This window comes from Bos indicus, chromosome 1, assembly GCF_029378745.1.
Source record: "Bos indicus isolate NIAB-ARS_2022 breed Sahiwal x Tharparkar chromosome 1, NIAB-ARS_B.indTharparkar_mat_pri_1.0, whole genome shotgun sequence".
NCBI lineage: Eukaryota > Metazoa > Chordata > Mammalia > Artiodactyla > Bovidae > Bos > Bos indicus.
The window spans coordinates 3,009,043-3,035,908 of record NC_091760.1 but is presented as its reverse complement, the minus strand read 5'-3'; the positions used below and the strand labels follow the sequence as shown (position 1 = coordinate 3,035,908).

Below are 26,866 nucleotides of genomic sequence, written 5' to 3'. Positions count from 1 at the left end.
CAAAAAAAAGAAAAGGACTGTTGATGAGTATTTATGTAAATGTGGAATTAATATAAAACATCTTTGGAAATTGTGGAATAAAATGTGATTATTACGCAACTCTAGGTACACACACACACAAAAAAAGTGATCAGGTAGGGGCAGAAGAGGAAGATGGAAGGAAATATGAGAGTGGGCCCTATAGTTCTCATCTTTGAAGGCGTGGATCAGTAAACAGAGATGTGAATATTGTATTCCAACTTCCAATGCCTTTGTAATTTTTTTAACTTTGGAGGGATATTTTAGGGAGTTATTCTTTCTTATGAAAATAATTGAAATGTCAACAATTGTTCTGCCTTTGCTTCAGTTTTTTTCCAAGTAAAATTAAATTTAGACAAAAATACCCTGTGTGTGTGTGTGTGTGTGTGTGCTGCATGTGTGCTGCGTGTGTACATAGAAAGATCTCTGGGATTATGTTGTTCATTAATGTAAATGATAGAACTATCTGGATACTGATATTTTACTTTTATGCCTTATTTTTATTATTTTTTTTTAATGAGTGAGTTGAACTATTCTTACCAAAACAAGAAGTAAACCAGAAACAAATATGCCAAGACATTAACAATGGTTGATGCCTGGTAGTAAAAACAAAGATGCTTGTTACTTTCTTCTTTGTGCTTTTTTGTATTTTTCTTTAATTTCAGGGGGAGGGGGGATATATGTCATTTTATTTGTAGAGTTTTTCTGAATCCATTCATTCACTGACCAGCAAAGATGTGCCAGGTGTCAGGCTGTGCCGGACAGAAGAAACAACACAGTTCTGCTCTCTACCCGGAGAATAGCAGGCAGCAAGTTCTGTGAGGGTTGTCTGTCTGTCTGTCTGTCTTTGTTAGGAGGAGTTGGAACTCAAAGAGTCACTTTGCCACAGTAGCATCTGTTTGAGCTGGGCCTTGAAAATTAGTAGTGTTTGTCTGGGGATCAGTGACAAGGACTGTTGGGGGCGGGAGGAAGGGAGAGGGGGTCGTGGTGATAGGAGGTTCAGAGCAGGTGTGATTTGTGGCTCAGAGTTCAGAGCGAGACACTTGTGTGGCCACTTGAACAGTGGTGTTGGAGAAGACTCTTGAGAATCCCTTGGACTGCAAAGAGATCCAACCAGTCCATCCTAAAGGAGATCAGTCCTGGGTGTTCTTTAGAAGGAATGATGCTAAAGCTGAAACTCCAGTATTTGGCCACCTCATGTGAAGAGTTGACTCATTGGAAAAGACTCTGATGCTGGGAGGGATTCGGGGCAAGAAGGGGACGACGGAGGATGAGATGGCTGGATGGCATCACTGACTCGATGGACGTGAGTCTGGGTGAACTCCGGGAGTTGGTGATGGACAGGGAGGCCTGGCGTGCTGCAGTCCATGGGGTCACAAAGAGTCGGACACGACTGAGTGACTAAACTGAAACTAGATCTAAATGCAAATATAAAAGCATTTAAGCCTGATGGTGAATCACCAAATAATAATACAGAGTTGGCATTTCCTAGCACATCTTGGGAGAATTCCTAGAAGTAGGTGGAAGCAGTAAACTCAGGCCCAGACTCAGGAGGGGAGCAAAGAGGAAGAGAGGGTTCCCATGGGCACACAGCCAGGGCCAGTGCCACTGCCCACAGCTGCCGGGGACCCTTCTGCCCTGGCAGCCCTGGGCACACATGCACTTGAACTTGAAGGCTGCCCACAACCCTCAACTGCTAGCCACCAGCCTGAGATGGACTCTGGACAAGGCAAACCCTGAGTCTCCCCTTTCCAAGGATCTGCCATCCCAACCCATAGCATGCTGGCAGACAGTGAAGAGTCTTTAAACCTCTGCTCCTGGCCCTGCTATGTACCCCGATCAAGACTGACCTTGACATTTAGCTCCCGCCAGACCAGGTAGCCACCCACTAGGCAAGGCGGGCCAGGGATAGCTTCCACTCTGCCTGGCCCAGCCTCCCTGCACACACGCCAGGAGGGCATCAATGCACCATGATTCAAGATGGCCACAGGAGAGCAATAAACCAAGGGTGGGACCCTTCTTGTGTGCTGGGCCCCTAGGGTAGCTGAAGCCGGCTCTGGCTGCAGAGATAAGAGTAACCAGAGCTTTAGGAAGGCTGAGCTGCTTGGAGTCAGAAAGTTTTAAAGAGCTTCATGAACAGTTCCAGGCGGGATGCCAAGATGGGAAATTAGATTTTCCAAGGAAGCAAGAATCTGCTATCAGAAATCTAATTGGCAGTGGAGTATGAGTCACCAGGAACAAAGAAAGGGAGGCAACGTCCTGTGGCCCAGAGCAAGAGAGAGGGATTCTAGTTGTGTGGTTGTGTGTGTGTACTTTCAACTGCTGAGGAGAGGGAAGCTTCTGCAGAGGCAGAACAAGAGCAGAAATGTGCCGCCATCAGAACAAAACAGAGAGACCAGAGGCCACAGGACAAGTGGTCAGGAAGAAGCGAGTCACCCCCAAGGTGGTATTCCACGGTCTTGGTGCTCCCAGCATCTAGAGAACATCCACGACCAGGCAAGCCCTCTGCTGAGGAGTGATGATGGCAGATAACATCGCATGTCATAAAGACATCTCTGTGGTTGTTCTAATGATGGTACACTTCCCAGATGGCTCAGTGGTAAAGAATCTGCCCGCCAATGTAGGAGATGCAGGGGTTGTGGGTTCCATCCCTGGGTGGGGAAGATCCCCTCGAGGAGGAAATGGCAACCCACTCCAGTATTCTTGCCTGGAGAATCCCTTGGACAGAGGGGCCTGGTGGGCTACAGTTCAGGAGGTCGTGAAGAGTCAGACACTACCAAGCATGCACATGTCATGGGAAAAGTTGAGGTGCCTGGATAGCTCATGGGTGGCAGGTGGCAATTTTGACTTGGAGTCTTTGGGCTTGATAGCGTGATAGTCGAGCGGACTTTTTAATGTATTCTTAGCTTGAATTCACGTCTGCTACTCGGGGGTCATTTTTCACTTTGACTTGGGGCTTGGTGCTACCCCAGTGTTTGTGGGGACAGGAGAACACCCAGTAGTCTGGATGGAGACAGAGATCTGGGGGAGAGAAGGAATGAGACCGACTGGGGGCTCCGTAAAATGTTTCAAGACTTCCTTTCTCACCTTGGAGTGAAGAAGACTAACTTACTCAAAATGCAGATGCTAAGAAAGAAAATACCTTTAAGTCTAAAAGCTCAGAAGTTTCCGTTAAAAAAGAAAAAAAAAGCCGTACAGGCAAATCAAAGGACAAGTGACAATGGCGGAGAAAAATAAAAAAAGATGTGACTCGTATCACAGAGGGCCAGTTTGCCTCGTACTTAAAAAGTTCCTTCAAAGTGATGTGAAGAAAGAAGTCTTAAAAAGAGGGGATATATGTATACGTATAACTGATTCACTTTACTGTACAACAGAAACTAACACAGCATTGTAAAGCATTTATATTCCAAAACAAAAATTTAAGAATCAATGTAAAAAAAAAAAAAGCAACGACTCAAAGATAGACAGTTAACTCAAAAGGAAACACCTCTGCCATATATGCTCGGTCTTACTTAGAATAAGAGAAGTACAGAATTAATATAAGTCTGAAGACAACTTGGCATTTGATTTTGAATTTGAATTTTGAATTTGAATTTTGGCATGAATTTGATTTTCAGAAATCCAAGAGCTTGATAGTTATCATTATCATAATCATTATTTATCATTATCATTCCCTACAAGCTCTTTCTTTGTGGGGAAGCAGAAATTCTCACACACTGCAAGAGGTTGTGCAAACCACTACAGCCGTAAGGGCGAGAGTGTGGCCATCTCTATCAAAGCTGCAAATGCAAGGATGTCCCTGGTGGACCAGTGGTTAAGACTCCGTGCTTTCATTGCAGAGAGGCTTTCATTGCAGAGGGCCAGGGTTCTATCCCTGGTCGGGGACTAAGATCTCACAAGCCTTACATTTAGTGAAGCCAAAAAAAAACCACAAAGACGTGCATGGTCACTTTGTGCCTGGTCTCTTCTGTCTGCCCCTGCAAACCAAGCCTCCACCTTCCCCACCTTTTACTGTGCCTTGGGATCCCATCTTGTATAGGTACAGCCACCAGCTGCCTTGTCCTATGGCTTCGATTGGAGTCAACCAATGGGGAGCCCCAAGGGAGGAGAGGGAAGACAGTGAGGAATATCTGTGCTCCTCACGCTGGACTCTCTCCTTTCTAATTCCAGGCTTGGGACGTTCCCTCTGTACCTCAAGCCCACGATGATAACAGCCCTCACTGCTGTTACTTTCAGATGCTACGCTCATCCTTATGGTTGGCCTGTAGCCTGCTCACACATTTGTATTAAATAGTCCCTTGATGAAAATCTTCCTTAACTTAGCCAGAGTTGAATGTGTTCTTACCTGCCGGGACCCTGACTGAACCCCCTTTGGCCTAGCAGTACTATTTCTGGGAAGCTTTCTCACACTTAGACTTGACATGCTCAGAATGAGGCATTTTCAAGAGAATCCATTGCAGAAACAGTTGGAAGTCACTCAAATGTTCTTTGTGGTGACTAGTCATATAAATCACGGTACGTCCACAGAGTAGACTATATGTAACTACATTAAAAAAAAAAAAAAAGAAAGAAATTTTCTTTGGTGCAGATACAGAAAGAGCTCCCAAATTTATTTTTAAGTGGAAAAAAGCAGGAATTAGACAGGCAGTGTATATGCTACGTGTGTACTAAGTCGCTTGAATTGTGTCCCACTCTGACCCCATGGACTGTAGCCCACCAGGCTCCTCTGTCCATGGGGATTTCCAGGCAAGAGTGCTGGAGTGGGTTGCCATGCCCTCCTCGACCCTTGGGTCAAGAAGATCTCTCTTCTGTCTCCTACACTGGCAAGCAGGTTCTCTACCACTAGCGTCACCTGCTATCTCCGATTTAGAAAAATAGGGTTGGGGAGAATAAGAATACATTTTTGTATTTGCTTATGCATGAAGGTGAACATGAACTTGGGCAAACTCCGGGAGACAGTGAGGGGCAGGGAGGCCTGGCGTGCTGCCATCCATAGGGTCTCAAAGAGTTGGACATGACCAGGCGACTGAACAACAACATGTATGAAGATATTCTGAAGGACTAACCAAAAAATAAAAATAGTTTTCCAAAGGGAGCGAGACACTTCAAAATTTGCTTTTTCATATATTTAAATTTTTGGAACCAAATGGCTATTGGTCCCACAAGCTGAGATAAAGCTCCTTGTGTAAATGGGGTGAATGATCCAGCTCCCAGAAGGGCAGAGAGGAAACCTGGAATCAGGAATTTCCTGCTGGGGACTTCCCTGGTGGCCCAGTGGTTAAGAATCCACCTTGCAATTCAGGGGATGCAGTTTTAATCCCTGATCAGGGCGCTAAGATCCCACCCACATGCCACAGGGCAATGAAGCCCACAGACCTCAACTACTGAGTCCAAGGGACACAACTAAAGAGTCCGTATGCTGCAACGAGATAAATCCCACGCGCCACAAGTAAGACCCAGGTCACTTCAGTTCAGTTGCTCATATGTGTTCTTCCCATCGCGTGGCCAAAGTATTGGAGCTTCAGCTTCAGCATCAGTCCTTCCAATGAACGTTCAGGACTGATTTCCTTTAGGATGGACTAGTTGGATCTCCTTGCCATCCAAGGGACTCTCAACAGTCTTCTCCAACACCACAGTTCAAAAGCATCAATTCTTTGGTGCTCAGCTTTCTTCATGGTCCAACTCTTATATCCATACACGATTAATGGGAAAACCAAAGCTTTGACTAGACAGACCTTTGTCAGCAAAGTAATACCTCTGGTTTTTAATATGCTGTGTAGGTTAGTCATAGCTTTTCTTCCAAGAAGCAAGCATCTTTTAATTTCATGGCTGCAGTCACCATCTGCAGTGATTTTGGAGCCCCCAAAAAATAAAGTCTGTCACTGATTCCATTTTTTCCCCATCTATTTGCCATGAAATGATGGGACCAGATGCCATGATCTTAGTTTTCTGAATGTTGAGTTTTAAGCCAACTTTTTCACTCTCCTCTTTCACCTTCACCAAGAGGCTCTTTAGTTCTTCTTCGCTTTCTGCCATGAGGGTGGTGTCATCTGCATATCTGATATTGATATCTCTCCCGGCAATCTTGATTCCAGCTTGTGCTTCTTCCAGCCCAGCATTTCGTGTGATGTACTCTGCATATAAGTTAAATAAGCAGGGTGACAATATACAGCCTTGAAGTACTGCTTTCCCAATTTGGAACCAGTCTGTTGTTCCATGTCCAGTTTTAACTGTTGCTTCTTGACCTGCATACAGATTGTCTTTGTCTGTTGTCTTTGCAGTTTAATTAGGTACTTCAGAATTCTGATCACCTAATATTGATTTCTTTTCAGATGTGAAAGGAAAGGAAGGACACATAAAACAACAAAAATGCTTTTGAGCCAGAATGTGTCAGCGATTGGACCACTGAATTTGTATCCCATGGGTGAGTGTCACTTTTTCTCACAGCTCCATCTACAGGGATCCTGTTAGGAAGTAGCCAGTTGATTTCCTGGTCCTGAGGACACAGTATGAGCTGCCCAATGTCAAGAGCCAAGTGGAACTTAGATAGGAATTCTGTGTTGATGGTTTGATATACAATGGGTTTCTGTTCTACTGGTGTTTTAGGAAAACAACTAAATAATCATAGGCTTGAGGCTCAATAATGAAGGGAGCTAGCTTCATTGTAATTTGAAGAGGAATTCCCCTTAATACTCTCATTCTAATCCAGGGTGGAGTTTATCACTCCATTCCTATATTTGGAAAGAGGCCAGACCCCTAGGACTTCCCTGGCAGCTCAGTGGTTAAGAATTTACCTGCCAATGCAGGAGACCTGGGTTCAATCCCCGGGTCGGGCAAACTGTAGGACAATATCTATGTATCCTAAGTGTAAAGAACGATTTCTTAAAGCTTATAAAGCACACATCATGACCAAAAAAGGTGTTCTATGAAAATTAAATGTTTTTCTATTCAACAAAGGGTAATAATGAGATAACAGATCAGGAGAATATATTTCAGTTCAGTTTAGTCAGTTCAGTTGCTCAATCATGTCCGACTCTTTGCGACCCCATGAACTGCAACACACCAGGCCTCCTTGTCCATCACCAACTCCCAGAGTTCACCCAAACCCATGTCCATTGAGTCAGTGATGCCATCCAACCATCTCATCCTCTGTCATCCACTTCTTCTCCTGCCCCCAATCCCTCCCAGCATCAGAGTCTTTTCAAATGAGTCATTCTTCACATGAGGTGGCCAAAGTATCTGATCTCCTTTAGAACGGACTGTTTGGATCTCCTCACAGTCCAAGGGACTCTCAAGAGTCTTATCCAACACCATAGTTCAAAAGCATCAATTCTTTGGCACTCAGCTTTCTTCACAGTCCAACTCTCACATCCATACATGACCACAGGAAAAACCATAGCCTTGACTAGACGGACCTTTGTTGGCAAAGTAATGTCTCTGCTTTTGAATATGTTATCTAGGTTGGTCATAACTTTCCTTCCAAGGAGTCAGCAAGCATCTTTTAATTTCATGGCTGCAATCACCATCTGCAGTGATTTTGGAGCCCCCAGAAATAAAGTCTGACACTGTTTCCACTGTTTCCCCATCTATTTCCCATGAAGTGATGGGACCAGATGCCATGATCTTAGTTTTCTGAATGTTGAGCTTTAAGCCAACTTTTTCACTCTCCTCTTTCACCTTCACCAAGAGGCTCTTTAGTTCTTCTTCACTTTCTGCCATAAGTGTGGTGTCATCTGCATATCTGAGGTTATTGATATTTCTCCCGGCAATCTTGATTCCAGCCTGTGCTGAATGGGAAAGACTAGAGATGTCTTTAAGAAAATTAGAGATACCAAGGGAACATTTCATGCAAAGATGGGCTCGATAAAGGACAGAAATTGGTAGGGACCTAACAGAAGCAGATGATATTAAGAAGAGGTGGCAAGAATACACAGAAGAACTGTACAAAAAAAAATCTTCATGACTCAGATAATCACGATGGTGTGATCACTTACCTAGAGCCAGACATCCTGGAATGTGAAGTCAAGTGGGCCTTAGAAAGCATCACTACGAACAAAGCTAGTGGAGGTGATGGAATTCCAGTTGAGCTATTTCAAATCCTGAAAGATGATGCTGTGAAAGTGCTGCACTCAATATGCCAGCAAATTTGGAAAACTCAGCAGTGGCCACAGGACTGGAAAAGGTCAGTTTTCATTCCAATCCCAAAGAAAGGCAATGCCAAAGAATGCTCAAACTACTGCACAATTGCACTCATCTCACACGCTAGTAAAGTAATGCTCAAAATTCTCCAAACCAGGCTTCAGCAATATGTGAACCATGATGTGCAACCTGGATTTAGGAAAGGCAGAGGAACCAGAGATCAAATCGCCAATATCCGCTGGATCTTGAAAAAGCAAGAGATTTCCAGATAAACATCTATTTCTGCTTTATTGACTATGCCAAAGCCTTTGACTGTGTGGATCACAATAAACTGTGGAAAATTCTGAAAGAAATGGGAATACCAGACCACCTGACCTGCCTCTTGAGAAACCTGTATGCAGGTCAGGAAGCAACAGTTAGAACTGGACATGGAACCACAGACTGGTTCCAAATAGGAAAAGGAATACGTCAAGGCTGTATACTGTCACTCTACTTATTTAACTTTTATGCAGAGTACATCATGAGAAATGTTGGGCTGGAAGAAGCACAGGCTGGAACCAAGATTGCCAGGAGAAATATCAATAACCTCAGATATCTCAAACCTCTCCAAAAAATTCCACCTGGAATAGATCCCCTGGAGAAGGATACAGCAACCCATTCCAGTATTCTTGCCTGGAAGATCCCATGGACAGAGGAGCCTGGCAGGCTACAGTCCATGGGGTCACAAAAAGTCAGACATGACTTAATAACTAAATAACAAAAAACTCCTATCTCCCTCCTCATCATAAAACCAAAATGTCACCCCTGAACTTTGGTTTCCACATTTCATTTATTATCATTTTTTTTCCATCACCCTATTCATTTGTGCCTTCTCTTTACCTTTGTTTTGGTTCTATTTCAGTATCACTGTGTCATCTGTTCCATAGTTTACCAGTAAGGGATCCATGGTTGGGACACTTCTCCCCCAAGAAATGTCATGCATTGGGAAGGATGTGACAGTGAGCACAGTAGGGCCTCAGCTACTAAAATACGCCAACCCTGCCCTCCCACTTCTGAGTCGTGGTGACATCAGAAAACAAATGAGAATCCCCCTTCCCTTCACCGAGACCTTTCTCCCTCCACCAACCTTGGTAAATATCTTCGCCTCGGAAGTTTTAAAATTAGCAACACGCTTATTCACATTCTGAGAATTGTTCCAGATGGATGACTGCTTCTCAGGATGGTTCCCCAACCAGCCAACTCTCATTACTAGTATCAGTTCCCAAACAGCTTATTTTGGATCCACTGAGGACGAAACATCCTCGGAAGATGCACTGCTGATACCATCAACTCTTTAAGATCATTTTGTGTGCTCATTCAGTCGTATCCAACTCTGTGACCCCCATGGACTATAACCCGCCAGGCTCCTCTGTCCATGGAATTTTCTAGGCAAGAATACTGGAGTGGGGTGCCATTTCCTACTCCAGGAGGTCTTCCCAACCCAGGGATCAAACCTAAGTCTCCTATGTCTCTTGCATTGGCAGGTGGATTCTTTACCACCTGGGAAGCCCAGAACCATTTACTTGACCCTTTTTCTTTAGCACAAGAAAGTCTTAGTCCAATATTAATACACGTGTGTGGAAGAATGCCAGACTCAGAGCGACAGTCATAAATTGAGCCTGGAGAGAGTATTGTTTGCTTTTCTAACATGTTTTTCTTCTTTCCAGTGCACATCAGCCTCGTGTTTGGTATTTCGTATGTTGCGCCTGGTAAGAGATTTTCTTGACTTAACAAAATTTTGTCTAAGGGTGTGAGTGGGGGAGCAACCATTTAGAAGTCAAAAAATGTGGGAAATTGGATTTCTGAGTCCAAATCTGTTGCCATTTTGTTTGAATCTTTTTCCTCAAATACTTTCTCTGTAGAAGGAGAATTTAGCCAATTCTGATTTTCACATTTGTCTCATAAAACTATTACAGGAAATTAACACTAGAGTTAATTTTTAAACCCCTTAAAGGAATTGTTCTTGTGGTTGTCATTTAGTCGCTCAGTCGTTCGATTCTTTTGTGACCCCATGGACTGTAGCCCACCAGACTCTTCTGTGTATGGGATTCTCCAGGCAAGAATACTGGAGTGGGTTGCCACTTCTCCCCCAGGGATCTTCCCGACCCAGGGATTGAACCAGGGTTTCCTACGTTGGCAGGTGGGTTCTTTCCCATTGAGCCACCAGGGAAGCCCCTTAAAAATATATCCAGCTCTCAATATTCTCACTAATAGAAGAATGAGGAGACTGTGCCAAACAAAAAAATCTTCCAGAAATCATTTCTCTTTAATTTACAATTTTCTACCTGTTACCTGGTACCTGGTACCAGATAAGAGAAAATACGTTTTTTTAAGCTAAATTTCTTGTCTACATATAAACCTTCCCACAAAACTTCGCTATGGGTTAAATATGTATCCAGCCTTGTGATGAGCACTGGGGGATGAAGACTTAGCAACCAAGAGGTAAAGGTCCTAACCACAGGAAACTAAGATGCTCTTTTAAATTTTAACCATATAAGGCAGAGTTGACAAATGTAACTGTAAGGTTTCCTTTGCCACTGCCATATCCCAGCTGAGTTGCATAACTCAACTTCTCAATTTCACAGTCTGTGAAATGGGTCTGTGAGTCAAATCTACTCCAGCATAGGCATGGGGATGAAATGCCTGGAAAGATCCAATCTGGGCACACAGTCTTCACCTCCCCTGTGTGATGGGGAACAAGCACAGTAGGAAATTCATGGGAAGGAAAGCTTGCCATGGGCTGAGCTATGTAGGGGGGACCAGAGGAGGGGTTGAGGATTGACTTGAGAGCATGAGGTAGCCCGGGATAACATAGATCATTTTGATCCAAATTGCTGCTGCGAGCCTGTGATAATTGGGTGAGCCCAAATTCTGGTTTCCCTTGTAGCTCAGTGAGTAAAGAATCTGCCTGCAATGCAAGAGTCCCAGGTTCGATCCCTGGATTGGGAAGATCCCTTGGAGAAGGAAATGGCAACCCACTCCAAATGCCTGGAGAATCCCATGGACAGAGGAGCCTGGTGGGCTACAGTCCATGGGTTGCAAGAGTCGGATATGAATTAACCACTTAAAGCACTACCACCAAATTCTCTTTACACGGTGCTGAGTTCCTGTATATTACTTGTATTAGCTCATTTCTAGTGTTCAACAAAACCATTTCCTTTGGGTTTCCAAGATCCCAGCCCTCTTGGAGGGGCTTCTCTGCTAGAAATGTGGGAGTTCAGATCCCAAGGGACAGTTTGAACCATGGCCAAGATAACAACACTGGGTTCCAGATTTCAATCTTTTTTTTTTTTTTTTTTTAACTTCTGTTCCCTTTAGTTCTTTCAGATGAACATTGCACTTTAAAGATGAGATTCCGAAATTTCCAGTCAGTCTTATCATGGGAATTAAAAAACCATTCAATTGTACCAACTCACTATACATTATGGTACACAATCATGAGGTAGGTTTGACATTCTGTTTTTCTCTTGCTAATTTATATCATGTTCCTATTATGTGGAGAGTAGGGAAGAGGTGACCTTACTTGTCATAGAGCTTTTCTCTCTCTCTCCCCCTCACTCAGCCCCTCTCAGTCTCAGTGTTTTATTCAGAGCTTTAAAAGTCCAAGACAAAAGACTCCTCCATTTTTAATTGCACTGAATGCCTGAACACCCCAAAGTTATTTTTGACACACTTGTACTTAGAGAACCAATGCCAATTTCTACAGTCAAAGCCTCAGATGCAAAATAATTATCGTCATTATTCACAATCACTTCCCTAGTTCAGTAAGTCTGGGCATTGAAAGTGCTGCATCGTTCTGAGGACAGAAGTCCAAAGACCTGCTGACCATATTGATAGGTTATATTTACTCCTCTCTACTCAGGGAGGCACACGGGACATCAGAAACCCACCTGGTCCCGACGAGGACAGGCCCAGGTCCAAAGTCTGGCTCGGTCACTAACCAGCTGTGGCCCTCGGCACAGAGCTCAGCCTCCTTGTGCCGATCCTCCTGCTCAGGGGTGGCTGCAGGGAGTCATGCCTAATGGATGGTGTCCTCTTCGGCTCTCTTATTCCCACATCCAACAATCACACTCCTAAGCCTTACTTTGGTCCAGTTGCCCCTAGGAGTGTCCTTAGTTGGCTGTTCATCTTATTGCTCTTACTGCTGCTATCTGACCTGCTGAAGGACCTCTGGTGGGTGTCTCTTAGTTGTTGGTGTTCAGTCGCTAGGTCATGTCTGACTCTGCCACCCCACGGATTGCCACATGCCAGGCTTTCCTGTCCTTCACTATCTTCTGGAGTTTGCTCGAGTCCTGTGAGTCCGGGATGCTATCTAACCATCTCATCCTCTGCCGCCCTCTTCTCCCTCAATCTTTGCCAGCATCAAGGTCTTTTCCAACGAGTTGGCTCCTCGCATCAGGTGACCTTAGTCCTTTCAATGAATATTCAGTGTTGGTTTCCTTTAGGATTGGGTTCTCTTTGTTACCTGCTAACACTGTAAGTTTCTCCCTGCCTTAGGCAGTCACGTGTATCATCCACCTGCCTTTCTGAAGCTCAAGAGAACAGATGTCTGTGTTCGTCCCATATAGGCTGACTTAGGACCAGACCGTGACATCCTCAATCTGAGAAAGAAGGAGTCTCAGGGAGGGGCAGTCATGATTGTCCTGTAGAATTAAAGAGATCTGGGGCCTCTTCCATGAACACCCAACATTTGCTAATTCATTCACCCAGCAAATATTTACTGAGCACCTACCACATGCCAGGGGTAACACTCGGAACCCAGATCCCTGTTTTCTTGGGGCAGACATTCCAAAAGTAGGCAGAGGTCTCAGTCAGCAAAGATATAACAAGCCAGGTGGGGGCAAGTGGTATGAAGAAAGATAAAGACAGGAAAGAGGGATCAAGAGAGAGGGGTAAGGTGTTCCACTTGAAATAAGGGGGTGAGAGCCGGTGACAACATGGAGATACTTCCCTTTGCTGTCTGCCTGAAACTGTCACAGCATTGTTAATCACCTGTGCTCCCATACAAAATAAAATGTTTAAAATTTCAAAATTAAAGGAAAGAAAACCCACAAGGGACCTTTGAGAGCAGAGCCACACAGGAACATGCAATCGGGGCTTCGGGTTAATGGACCCTCATCACATACAGGCTAACACTTTCTTTGACCATCTCTTTGCCTTTCAAAGTAAACGAGAAGATATGAAGGTCGTCAAGGACTGTATAAACGTCACAAGATCGTTTTGTGACCTCACAGACGTGTGGGTAAACACGACGGACATGTACATCCCCCAGGTGGTTGGATTCAGAGAGAATGCAAAGCTGGTCATTTGTATGGGCTCTTTCTTCCTGGTGCCAGACAGTGAGTTTGTCTTGTTTATTACCTTCATCATCATCGCTAAGCACATCGTTACTTGCTTTGCCATAAAGCAAGAAGTTCTGTAAAGGTGTTTTAGATGCAGGGCTGGGTTCACCTCCCAGCCCTGCTACCTCCTATCTCTGTCACCCTGGAGTGGTTACTTGGCTTCTCTGAGCCTCCGTTTTCTTCTCCAAAAAAGTGGAATGATAACCTGTTCTTTGACAATAAGGGCTCTCTGTGCCTGTATAAGGCCGTCACTCAGGCAGGAGCAGCTGCTACGTTTTTTTGAAGCTATTATTCATTAAAGTATAGTTGATTTAGAATGATGTGTTCACTTCTGATATACAGTAGCTGCTACTTTTTGCTTTGTTTCACAGCCTGACAGGAAGTGTGGAACGGGGTTCAGAAAGGCCTGTGTCTGAGCTGTCATAACTTTGGGGGTCTGTGTTTTCCTTAATACTGCAGCCCCTCCCCCAGATCAGATCCCAGTAGCGCTGGCATGTGTGAGCACCCAGGTGTGTGTGCACACGGGGCCCAGAGAGAGAAGCCTGGATGCCAGGAGTAGGCGTGCCCACTCTTCCTTTCCCTACCGTGGGAGGCGGCTCCTTCTGGCCTTTGTGTTAACAGCTCCAGAGCAGCTGGCAGTGGCTCTCTGCCAGACTCCATCACATCTCTGGTATCCTGATCTTGCAGAGGGCTTTGCAGGCAGCTCAGTGGTAAAGCATCTGCCTGCCAAGCAGGAGACATGGGTTTGATCCCTGGCTTGGGAAGATCCCCTGGGGAAGGAAATGGCAGCCCACTCCCGTATTCTTGCCTGGAGAATCCCATGGGCAGAGGAGCCTGGTGGGCTATAGTCCATGGGGTTCCAAAGAGTCAGACGTGCCTGAATGACTCAGCAGCAAAAGGAGCCATGTTAAAGGCTGTGTGGGTGTGCACGCACACTCATCTGTGCTTCCAAAGTGATGATAGCTGAATCCCATGGAGCAAACTTGGATACTTAGAGATTCTCGGAATTGTGGGACTGCGTGTTTGTGTACATGTCCTCGTAGAAAAGAAAGAAAAGCCCAACTTATAGAACATGGTACTCAGACTACTCAGACCATTGAAGAATGTATATTAACACAGTTATGAGATATCTTTTTTCAAGACTCAAATGGTAAATATAAAAAGTAAGTAAATACCCAGACTTAGAAGAAATGCAGAGAATATAGCTTGACACAGTCTTTCCGAAGGTATTTGGCAGTATGTGTTGAAAACCTTAACCTGGGCTTGCTCTAATCCCAAATTCCTCCAAGAATTTGTCCTAAAGAAATGATTACAGCCAAATGCAAAGACTGAGCTCTGTTAATACTCACTGATATGCAGATTCCATTCAGAAAAATTAGAGCCAATCTAACTGTTTAAAAGAGTGAATCAATCTTTTGAAGACTGAGAAAAAAACTTCACCCTTTTTGAGCCATATATGGTCTCTGTCACATAGCCTTAATTCATTCACAACCCTTTCAAAAATAAAAACCATTCTCAACTTTCAGGCTGTGCAAAATCTAACCCACAGGCCCTAGTTTGCCAGCTCATAGGCAAACATGCATTTAATATGTTTATGAAATAAGTGAAAATATACACCATGTAAAACAGTATGATTTAATTTTAGTTTCGGTACATGTGTACACTAGTTCAGTTTTATATGTGTGCGTGTATTTATCCACATACTGCATACACAAAAGAGGATTAACCGCATTCAAAGACAATTGCCTGTCTGTATTTTCTGATATTTCTGCAATGGTTATGTATTGTTATTATATTATTATTAGATGAGAAGTCATTTTTCACTCTTATGTTTCGAATACAACCTGAAAATTGTGAAATACTTTCACCCCAAAATCTGTCCTCCATTTCTTGTGGTAATAGTAAACAAATCACTTCACTTTTACTGTTCTCAGTTTTTCACCAAATAAAATATGCATATATATAACCCATGCCTCGAGGGCCACAGGAAATCAAAAAGAAAGCTGTAAAGAGGTATGGTTGTATCAGGACAATGGTTATCATTACGGTTATGCTATTTATTGATTAACCTTGGGGTTTATTTCATTTTCTAAACAGAGCCTTTGGACCCACCAGAGTTTGAGATTGTTGGTTTTACAAACCACATCAGTGTGAATGTGAAATTTCAATTCGACAGTCCCGGGATACTAAGTGAAGAATTACAGTTTTACTTAGCATTTATTGAAGAGCATGCAGGGAACAGTGTTAAGAGGGTAAGTGGTCAAAACAGTTCTGACTTGGCAATGAATACATTGCTAAAAGACACCTGTGATGATTTGGACAATCAAAACCGAAGGGTCTGGGCTTCATTGCTTTTGAGTTCAGGAAAGACGTCTCCAGGGTTTTCTATAAAGGGGAGTAGGGAGATGCTATGATAGCTGGAAGGGGAAGTGGGGTCTATGGAGGGACTTTTTAGATGGAAGAAATGACAGCAAGTCCCTATGCGGAGGGAATGTCCCAGGTGGTAAGGGGAGTGGGGGAGGGGAGTGATGTTCTGGAGATGAGTGGGCAGACTGTCATGACCTTGGGCAGGGGTTGACCTTGGCTCTGAGCAGGAACTACCCATCTGAGTCATAGTGGGGGAGGCGGAGTCCACGGCCACCAAGGGGGAAGGAGCTTCCAGTGAAACAGGAAGCAAGCGTTGCAGACTGCAGATCACATGATGACCACAAAGATCATCCCATGTGTGGGACCCAGAGTTCTGGTGCCCAGCTACGCTTTGGTGGTTTCCCTTCCAGGCCAGAGCACTCCCACCAGGGCACTTCTGCTCCGTCCCGCCATGCATGACCTTTAAGTTTATTGCGGGGTGGGGTGAGAAAAAAAAATTCCTCTTCCTTCCAAATAGAAACTTGCAGAAAAATATTATAGAATGCTGTATTTGAGCTGGTGGAAAGCTTCATTTATTAAACCTTTGGTAAGAATGTACTTTAAAGACTATAAACCATTCTACAAAAGTTATTTTTCATGAAAGAACCTCTTCAGATCATCTCTTTAATTCCAAAATGGAACAGAAGTAGCCAGGGAAGAAGAGGCAAGGTGTTTTTAGGGAAAGGACAGGGAAATTAGACCTCAGCTTCAGTTCTGCCACAGAACTGTGTGGCGTTGAGGAGGTTACTAAACCACTCTGAGCTACAGTTTCCTCATCTGGAGAACGGGAATAATGCCTACTTTTCAGACTCTTTTGATCATCAGATGAATTAATATATATGAAAGCAGTTTCTGAAGTGTAGATTCATATCATTAATGAAGTAGGATAATCTTATTTTCTGATTTTTGCAAGGTGATCTTGAGTAACATCACCTTACAAAAATGACATCCTGGAGACCTTTATTCCTCATTGGGTCTTTTTCTCCTCATTTGTCAAAGGAAGTTGCTAGACTAGATTTCATGGTTAAAGATGTGTGTGTTTATACATGTGCATGTAATTTTGAATAAATCATTTGCCTGAGTAACTTATAAATAACTTTTTCTTGCCAAGCCTATGATATTTCTATCTGTGTTTTTAAGATTTGAAGACCAATTCTCAAAGACTCTCTTAGGGCTTGCCTCTAAACGAAATTCTCACTTAATGTCTTACTGATGTTTTTTTCTCTTTTGCACATTTTTACAGCATCAACCCCAAATAACTGGAAACATCACCAAAAATTTCAATTATGTCATCGACAAGTTAATTCCAAACACAAACTACTGTATATCCGTTTATTTTGAGCCTAAAGATCCAAGAAAAATAAACAGATCTCCCTTAAAATGTACCCTCTTTCGACCCAGACGAGAATCAGGTATGACAGTTTTTGAAAATTCATGGTTTGCTTAATCTGAAAATCGCAAAGCACTAATGATATTTCATCCGACAAGGCACATCACAGAGATGTCTTCTGTTGGTCAGACTCTACCATGTGGTAGAGCTGCTTTTATGTTGCCATCCCATGGGGACAGTCAGGTAACTTCCACTTCAGGAGGCTAAAGTGGAAATGATTTATTTCTGGGGCAGGATCGGGTTCAGTTCTGTGTGGCCTTGGTTTGGCCGTTATTCAAGTCAAGTGTTGGAGGAGGCTTGGTTCCTGAAGCAACTGCCTGCAGAGGTGCCAAAGGGTAGGACGACAGTCGCAGTGAGGTCCACAGACATGGCCTGGCTCTCCAGAAGGTTGGCTGTAACTCATGGATGAAAATGGAACTTGCCAGTGTGGATGAGCTGGTCACGGATGAAGGCTGAAAGCCCTTCTGTGGCCAACGCGTCAAAACAGCATACAACCTCCTCCCCGAACCTTCCTTCGAATGGAGGAATTTGCAGGAAGGACAGTCAGCCTTAGGAACATCCACTGCTCATTATTTTCTCAGGAAGCCAATTGTTTTGCCCAGAGTGAAAATCTATGAAAATCTCCCCCAAAGAAGCCTTTCTGAATTTCCCAATCCCAGTGAGAGTTTCTTTAGTGCTCTGATTTACCAGAGTCAAAATAAGATGAGATTTAGAAGGGAGTGACTGTAAGTGTGATGGCTTCTTTGCGGATGAAGTGAGCTCCACTAATGAGCAGCTGACATGTCAAGTTGCCTGGTGTTTGCTATAACTCCAGGCAGTGTGAGTTTATTCACCAGTGTTACTCAGAATCAAATGATACACAGATCAATTTTAAAGGAAAAACTATTTCACAGCTTTAACTTAAATGTAATGTCCGTTACATATGGGTAAAACTTTGCCCATATTTAACTCAACATTAAAAAAACTAAGATCGTGGCATCCAGTCCCATCACTTTATGGTAAATAGGTGGGGAAACAGTGGAAACAGTGACAGACTTTACTTTCTTGGGCTCCAAAATCACTGTGGATGGTGACTGCAGCCATGAAATTAAAAGATGCTTGCTCCTTGAAAGAAAAGCTATGACCAACCTAGCAGCTGACAGAGGTCTGTATAGTCAAAGCTGTGGTTTCTCCAGTAGTCATGTACGGATATGACAGTTGGACCACTAAGAAGACTGAATGCTGAAGAATTGATGCTTTCAAATTATGGTGCTGGAGAAGACTCTTGAGAGTCCCTTGGACAGCAAGGGGGTCAAACCAGTCAATCCTAAAGGAAATCAACCCTGAATATTCATTGGAAGGACTGGTGCTGAAACGGAAGCTCCTATCCTTTGGCCACCTGATTTGAAGAGCCAACTCATTGGAAAAGACCTTGATGCTGGGAAAGATTGAGGGAAAGAGAAGGGGACAATAGAGGATGAGATGGTTGGATGGCATCCAACTATTGGACATGAGTTTGAGCAGACTCTGGGAGACAGTGAGTGAAGGACAGGGAAGTCTGGCGTGCCATAGTTCATGAGGTCGCAAAGAGTTGGACATGACTTAGCAACTGAACAAACCTAAAACTGCATATAGTCTCTTCATGCCTATGGCTCTTATAAAAACGTAAACCCAAAATGAATGAACATAATTTGCGTCCTAACACCAATTCCTGGTATATTATAAAAGATTATAACTCAGGAACAGGCAGAAGGAAGAGATACACAGGGCAAAACAATAGGCTTCCTGAGAAAATAATGAGCAGTAGATGTTCATATCCGTTGACATTTGGAAAGTTCCCCTGGCAACCAACCCTGTGATGTAGAGGGTTGGAACTATCAGCCCCACCCCTTGACTTCTGGGGAGGAGAGAAGGGCTAGAGGTTGAAGTGACCACCAGTGGCCAAGAATTTAATTGGTCATGTCTATATAACGAGTCCTTCTTAAAAACCATAAATGATGGGGTTTGGAGAACTCCCAAGTTGGTGAACATACTGAGATGCTGGGAGGATGGCGTGCCCAGAGACGGCACAGAAGTCCAAGCTCCATCCCGCATACCTGGCCCTGTGTATCTCTTCCTTCTGCCTGTTCCTGAGTTATAATCTTTTATAATATACCAGGAATCTAGGGAGTAAACTGTTTTCATGAGTTCTGTGAGCCATTCTAGCAAATCATCAAAGCCCATAGATAGCCCTGTGGGTTCTGCACTAACTCCTGGTACTATCAGAAACGAGTCGAATCTCTGGACACCTAGTTGATGTTGAGAATTGGTGTTAGGACACAAATTATGTTCATTCATTTTGGGTTTCACATAAACCAAGTGAAGTTCAGAGGGGCTTGTTCTGAATAACAAAAAAAGCTCCTTTCACTTTCTTTGCTCTTTTTAGGAATTTCTAAGGGTTTCAGACTTGAGGACAAAGACCAAATATGTACTTCTTATTATAAATCAGAGTGTCACAGCAATAAAAACTCAGATTAGAAATAGGACATGACGGACCGTGGTTGGCTGAAACTCAGTCTGCCCTTAGGTGAACCTGCTCCTGCTGCTGCTGCTAAGTCGCTTCAGTCGTGTCTGACCCTGTATGACCCCATAGACGGCAGCCCACCAGGCTCTGCCATCCCTGGGATTCTCCAGGCAAGAACACTGGAGTGGGTTGCCATTTCCTTCTCCAAGGCATGAATGTGAAAAATGAAAGTGAAGTCGCTCAGTCGTGCCTGACTCTTAGCGACCCCATGGACTGCAGCCTACCAGGCTCCTCCATCCATGGGATTTTCCAGGCAAGAGGACTGGAGTGGGGTGCCACTGCCTGACCAAAGGCACTGGAAGGTGATGTCCTTGCTCTGTGGTGACTCAGTGTCTCCCCTGACTCTTCCCTGTTTCACCTGCTAAGAATGGTCATATGGCAACATGCTGGCCCATCGCTTCATGCTTCCGTGGTAGGAACACATCACTTTGTATACTTCAGCGTCTGTTCTTTTATCATTACATGAGACAGTTAAGGTACAGGTATGCCTCGCTATCCAAATATTTCATGCCACAATTCTTGTCTGAAACTTCAGGAACCAAGTAGGTTCAGATCATGTGACCCCTCTCACTGTGTAAACTGGCCATGTGAGCCACCCTCAACCAGCTAAACTCAGGGACCAGGTAGGTTTGGATGGTGGGGGATTCTTAAAGGGTGAGCTAGAACCAGAGTTAAGTTACTGGGATATCAGTGGTAAAACACTGATATCTTAAAGCAGTATTGATAAACGGGGATTTATTCCAGAGAAATGGAGAAATGCCTCCCTCTTGTCAAATCTTAAACTAATCAGCTGACTTTTTTTCAGTAAGTTCCCCAGGGAAAGGTGTCCTCATCCATTTGACAAATGTTTATTGGGGCCCACTATGGGCCAGATACTCTTCTAGATACTGGGGATACAGCAGTGAATAAAACAGATAAAAATTCCTTAGTTTATAGAGTTTACATTGGGAGACAAAAGAACAAGATTCAAAAAAATAAAATATGTATTGTGTTAAGGGATGGTTAAGTATAATACTATAATACTCTGGAGAAAAATTAAGCAGAAAGGGCAGGGGAGGGGTAATGTCTGGTAAAGGATGGTCAGTTCAGTCAGTCAGTTCAGTCACTCAGTCGTGTCCGACTCTTTGCAACCCCATGAATCGCAGCACACCAGGCCTCCCTGTCCATCACCAACTCCCGGAGTTCACCCAAACCTATGTCCATCGAGTCGGTGATGTCGTCCCCTTCTCCTCCTGCCCCCAATCCCTCCCAGCATCAGGGTCTTTTCCAATGAGTCAACTCTTCGCATCAGGTAGCCAGAGTACTGGAGTTTCAGCTTTAGCATCAGTCCTTCCAATGAACACCCAGGACTGATCTCCTTTAGGATGGACTGGTTGGATCTCCTTGCAGTCCAAGGGACTCTCAAGAGTCTTCTCCAACACCACAGTTCAAAAGCATCAATTCTTCGGCACTCAGCTTTCTTCACAGCCCAACTCTCACATCCATACATGACCACTGGAAAAACCATAGCCTTATTAAGTTAAATAAGCAGGGTGACAATATACAGCCTTGACATACTTCTTTTCCTATTTGGAACCAGTCCTAACTGGTTCTAACCAGTTAGATTAGCCCATGTCCAGTTCTAACTGCTGCTTCTTGACCTGCATACAGATTTCTCAAGAGGTAGATCAGGTGGTCTGGTATTCCCATCTCTTTCATAATTTTCCACAGTTTATTGTGACCCACACAGTCAAAGGCTTTGGCATAGTCAATAAAGCAGAAATAGATGTTTTTCTGGAACTCTCTTGCTTTTTTGATGATCCGTCAGATGTTGGCAATTTGATCTCTGGTTCCTCTGCCTTTTCTAAAACCAGCTTGAACATCTGGTAGGTCTCTTTAACTTGAATATATGTATATAAAATTTGACTGCATTGAGTCTTAGTTGCAGTGCATGGTTGCCCCATGGCATGTAGAATCTTCCCAGACCAGGGACTGAGTCTACATCCCCTGCATGGCAAGGCAGATTCTTTACCACTGGACCACCAGGGAAGCCCCAGGTCTCTTTTAAATAGGGTGGTGTCATGTTTACATTCCCTGGAAGCAGAGCCAAAATAGAAATTCTAGTTCAAGGGACTCAGAGGGGTGGGACCCACGGGTCAAGATCCCATGACATCATATTGCTCCTCCAAAGAAACCGCGTAGGTTCACAGAATCCTCTTCAGGAATGTAAGCTCTATACATGTAAGGATTTTGTATTATAAAGGTGTGCCTTTATGACTAGATCTGATTCTATAGCTGCCATTGATATGACACATCTTCATTCTTTTTTTTTAATTTTTATTGGAATATAGTTGATTTGTAATATTACTCTAGTTTCAAGTATACAGCAAAGTGAATTGATTATACATATGTATATATACACTCTTTTTCAGATTCGTTCCCCGTATAGGTCACTACAGAGTATTGAGAAGAGTTCCCTGTGCGTTATAGTAGGTCTTTATTAGTTAGCTACGTTATATATAGTAATGTGTATATGTCGATCCCAGTTTATCCCTCTCCCACTTCCCCCTTGGTAACCATAAGTTTGTTTTTTACATCTGTGAATCTATTCTGTTCTGTGAATAAGTTTTATTTGCACTATTTTTTTAGATTCCACATATAAGCGATATCATATATTTGTCTTTTTCTATATGACTTACTTCACTCAGTATGACAATCTCTAGATCCATCTGTGTTGCTACAAATGACATTATTTCATCCTTTTTTATGGCTTGGTAATATTCCATTGTATATATGTACCACAGGCTTCTTTATCCATTCCTCGGTGGATGGACATTTAGGTTGCACCATGTCCTGGTGATTGTAAATAGTGCTGAAGTGAACACTGGTGCATATATCTCTGTGTACATGCCCAGGAGTGGGACTGTTGGATCATATAGTAGCTCTATTTTTAGTTTTGTAAGGAACCTCCATACTGTTCTCCTTAAGTTTGTACCAGTCTGCATTCTCACCTGCAGTGTAGGATGGTTCCCTTCTCTCCACACCCTCTGCAGCATTTATTATTTGTAAATTTTCTTGATGATGGCCCATTCATTCTTGATGGGAATGAAAGGGGTTCATGAGTCTTCTGCCGTCTAAGGGCTCAGATCTTCACCGAGTTTCTTTCTGTCCATTCTTTAACCTTTTAAAAGACATTAGAAAGATATGAGCCATCTTTAGTTGTTTTTCTCCTGTATTGTTTTGCTTGAGGCTGTGGTTATAGGATTAATATTAATAAAAGATTTTCTGGATATTAAAGACAGCCTTAATTCTATAAGTACTGATTTCTTCTCAGCCTAGTTGGACTTACAGGAAAAAGCTGTTTACATTCAGAAAATTGAAATTTTCGAAAAGTTATTTTGACAAGAAGCTAAAGGAGAACTCATAACTGGACAAAACAAGATCTACCACACCCCAGTTCTGGGTTCTGGCATGGCCAGAGTCCAGCTTCCAAGTGACCCGATTGTCATCTTCAGACAAACTCCCTTTTTCAACTCCCTCTGGAGACCTGGCTAGTATGACTCAGAAACAGTTTTTTGTTTTTTCGTTTTTTTTTTTTTTGGATAATTTATATTTAAATGGTCACATGTGGCTAAACCACCACATTATTGGACAATGCAGTCATAAAGAATAATTATCAACTGGAAGAAATTTTACTTTTAGAAACTGAATTTTAACATTTTTTAAAAATGTATACTTGGATTACTTTCCATTCTTTGATATTAAACAGTAGATTTTCCAACTTTTGCCCCCATAATAAACCCTTCCACCACCAGATTAATATACATTTGTTCCCAACTGTGAGTGTTCAGTGGATTTACTTTTAAATAAAGCCATTTAATTTTTCATCAACAGAGTCATCAGAATCTGCTACAATAGGAGGAATAATTACTCTGTTTTTAATAACTGCTGTCTTCATAAGCACTGTAATGATACTGAAACGGATTGGCTATATATGCTTAAGAAATGATTTCCCCAAAGTTTTGGTATGTATTTTTTTTTCATTTCTACCTTTATTTTTCATTTTGACTTAAGAATTTTTATTATATACTTAAATATCTTCATAGAAGAAACCCTATTTTCTCAAAACATCAAGGTGTTGTATCACTCTGGGTTCTTTACCATTCCTATAAACCTATATATTGCATTTTCTGCTTTCTTTTCATACTTTGTCCACATATGATTTTCCATCGTCACAGTGTTCCATTGTTATTAATGTCTCCTTTTTCCTTAATCATTTCTCAGCTGTCGGGCATTTGGATTGATTTCCTTTTCATTATTTCTTTTCCTTTCATTTCTTCGGCCATTAGGAGTAACACAATGAACATTTTAATACAGGTTGTCATTTTAGTTTGGATTACTTATGTGGAATATATACACAGAGTGAATATATCTTATATGAAAATATAAAGAACCGATTTATAATGCTAGTGTCAACATCGTGGTGTACAGCTTTCTCCAAAGCTTTGCCTACATTGATTAATCTTTTTTTTCTACTTGTACTCATTTATCATAGTATAACGGTCCCCCAGGGGTCTCTTATGTGTGTCCTTCGTAAGTGGAACCAGCCACTTGGTCTTGTGTTTTCTCTGTGTTTCATGAGGCATATTCTTCCCGCTCAGAATCTTTGGCACTCAACCAAGTCTAGGTACTGATCTTACATATTTCTAACACCTCCTCACATGTTTTGATTCAACCACTTTGCCCATCATTTTTCATTTTCCCTGTCCTGTCACTTTCCTTCTGCATTAGAAGATATTCAGATAGTTCCTTCTACATTAGAAGATATTCTATGTTTGAACTCATTCACCTTCTATTTTTTAAATAGCCACAAATAAATCTCTCTCTACAGGTGGTAAAAGTATAGTCCTTTTTTTTATTCTTTTGTTTCTTTAAATGTTTTTAATTGAAGTATAGTTTATTTGCAATGCTGTGTTCAAGCATTCAGAAACTGATTCAGTTTAATAATATATATATATATAAGAATTTGAAAAAGAATATATATAATTTCTTTTTCAGATTCTTTTCCATTATAGCTTATTACAAGATATTGAATATAGCTCCCTGTGCTATACAATAAGTCCTTATTGTTTACCTACTTTTATACAGTAATGAAAAAGTAAAGTGAAAGTGTGAGTCGCTCAGTCATGTCTGACTCTTTGTGACCCCACGGACTGTAGCCCATCAGGATTCTCTAAGTTCATTTGTATCATTTTTTTTTCCGACTCCACAAATAAGTGATAGCGTATGATATCTGTCTTTCTCTCTGACTTAATATGTCTTTCTCCACTTAATATGATAGTCTCTAGGTCCATCCAAGTCTTTGCAACTGGCATTATTTCACTCTTTGTTATGACTGCTATTCTCTTCTTTTTCTTGTTCTTGTTTGTTTAGGTTGAGTTGGGGGATGGACTGTTTGGGAGGAGGGGTGCTTGTGGAGTTTTTCATTATAATTAGTATTTGAACCTAGGTGGCATTTGGCTGTGGCTTACGAGAAGTAAATGGCTCTGTGTTGGATTTTATCCATACTGTGATCCCTGTCGTGGCTTTTTTTTTTTTTTTTTAATCTATCAGTATAACTTAATCTTTTGTAGCTTTAACAGTATATCTTTTTGAGTTTTTTATGTTACTGTTCAGTTGCAGGCTTACTCTCAGCCTCCACTCCAACTCTTCTGTTGGCCATGTATAGCTGTGGCTTTGAGCTCTTAGATAAATCCCACTCCAACTGATGTTTCTCATGCAGCCTTGAGATATAAAAACCCCTAGCACTACACCCATCATGTCCTGGATAATTTTCTGCCTGAATTACCTAAACTCATTACTAACCCTTCTCCCAGGTCTCCCTGGGTTTTTCCTGTCCTTAAAATGAACCCAAATTATATGCCAATTATATTTATACCAGTTATTATGTTATCTCCAAGTAATGAAAGCAAGTATAGTTATCTTGTGTCTGTCTGCTATTTCTCCAGTAAAAAGTGTTGCTCTGTGTTTAAGTACAAACTCTAGGAACAGTAAAACAGAACACCCTAGGTCTAGTATGTTTGTGTATGTATGTCTAAACAAGAACAGAAGTTAAAAATTTTAAACTGTCTTTTCTTTCCTCCTCCTCTCCCCCCACCGCCTTCCCCCTTCTCTTCTTTTCCTCCTCCTACACCTCCTCTTTTGCATTTAACAAATATGTGTTGTGTATTTACTGTATATCCACATGTGCTGGGTGCTGGGGATCTAGAGGTGAATAAAAAAAACAGAAAAGATGCCCTTATGGAGGTTAAAGTCTGAAAAATGGGGGCAGAGACAATGATCATTATTAGATGATATGACTGGCTAAGTAAGAAATTCAGAATCTAGGGATGAGGTATTAGGACTAATAAGTTGAGCCACATTAGCCACTTATTTAGACTAATAAGTTTGTTACACACAAAGTAATCAACATAAAACCGCTGCTTTTTATACCCTAGCAACAGTCACTTAAAAATAAATATGTTTTTCTATTAAGTTGCTTTTCAACATCCAAGAAATTGAGTGCACAAGTCATAGCAAAAAACTGAATTTTCACGAACTCAACAAACCCACATAAGTCACATCCAGATCAAGAAAGAAAACATGACCAACCCCTTCCAGAAGTCTCTCTTCCACCTCTCAGTCACTGCCCACACCCAGGATAACCACTCTCTACACTCTAACAGCATAGATTAGTCTTACCTGGTTTTGACCTTAGAATCATACAGTTCAATGGAATCATGCAATTTAAGTGAAATCATACAGTTTTTAAAACGTCATTACAATAGTAATAAAAATATTTGTTAAAGTATTTAAGGAAGAAATCTAACAGAAGATGTCACAAGCCCATTGTGGAGAAAATTATCAAACCCTGTTGAAAGGCATTAACAAAGATCTAGTCAAATGGGGAGCTCAGAGACAGACTCACATATGTGGAAACAAGGTTAGGCTTAGGGTTTTGTAGGAATTGCT

At 42.3% G+C, this 26,866-nt stretch overlaps 1 protein-coding gene across 6 annotated transcripts in view; it reads left to right on the top strand.

Moving 5' to 3' along the window:
• The window catches only part of IFNAR2 (interferon alpha and beta receptor subunit 2), a 65,567-nt gene that overhangs the window by 35,665 nt on the left and 3,036 nt on the right, over positions 1–26,866 (top strand). For 4 of the 6 annotated variants that reach the window (XM_070785572.1, XM_070785459.1, XM_019979959.2 and 1 more), the window contains exons 2-8: positions 6,351–6,442; positions 9,864–9,905; positions 11,515–11,638; positions 13,363–13,535; positions 15,636–15,790; positions 17,188–17,356; positions 23,750–23,880. In XM_070785572.1, coding sequence (XP_070641673.1) covers positions 6,388–6,442; positions 9,864–9,905; positions 11,515–11,638; positions 13,363–13,535; positions 15,636–15,790; positions 17,188–17,356; positions 23,750–23,880 — 849 coding nt within the window. In that variant the 5' untranslated portion in view covers positions 6,351–6,387. Of the gene's footprint in view, positions 1–6,350; positions 6,443–9,863; positions 9,906–11,514; positions 11,639–13,362; positions 13,536–15,635; positions 15,791–17,187; positions 17,357–23,749; positions 23,881–26,866 lie in introns of those variants that run through there. The other 2 variants (XM_070785590.1, XM_070785582.1) reach the window with 2 other exon arrangements.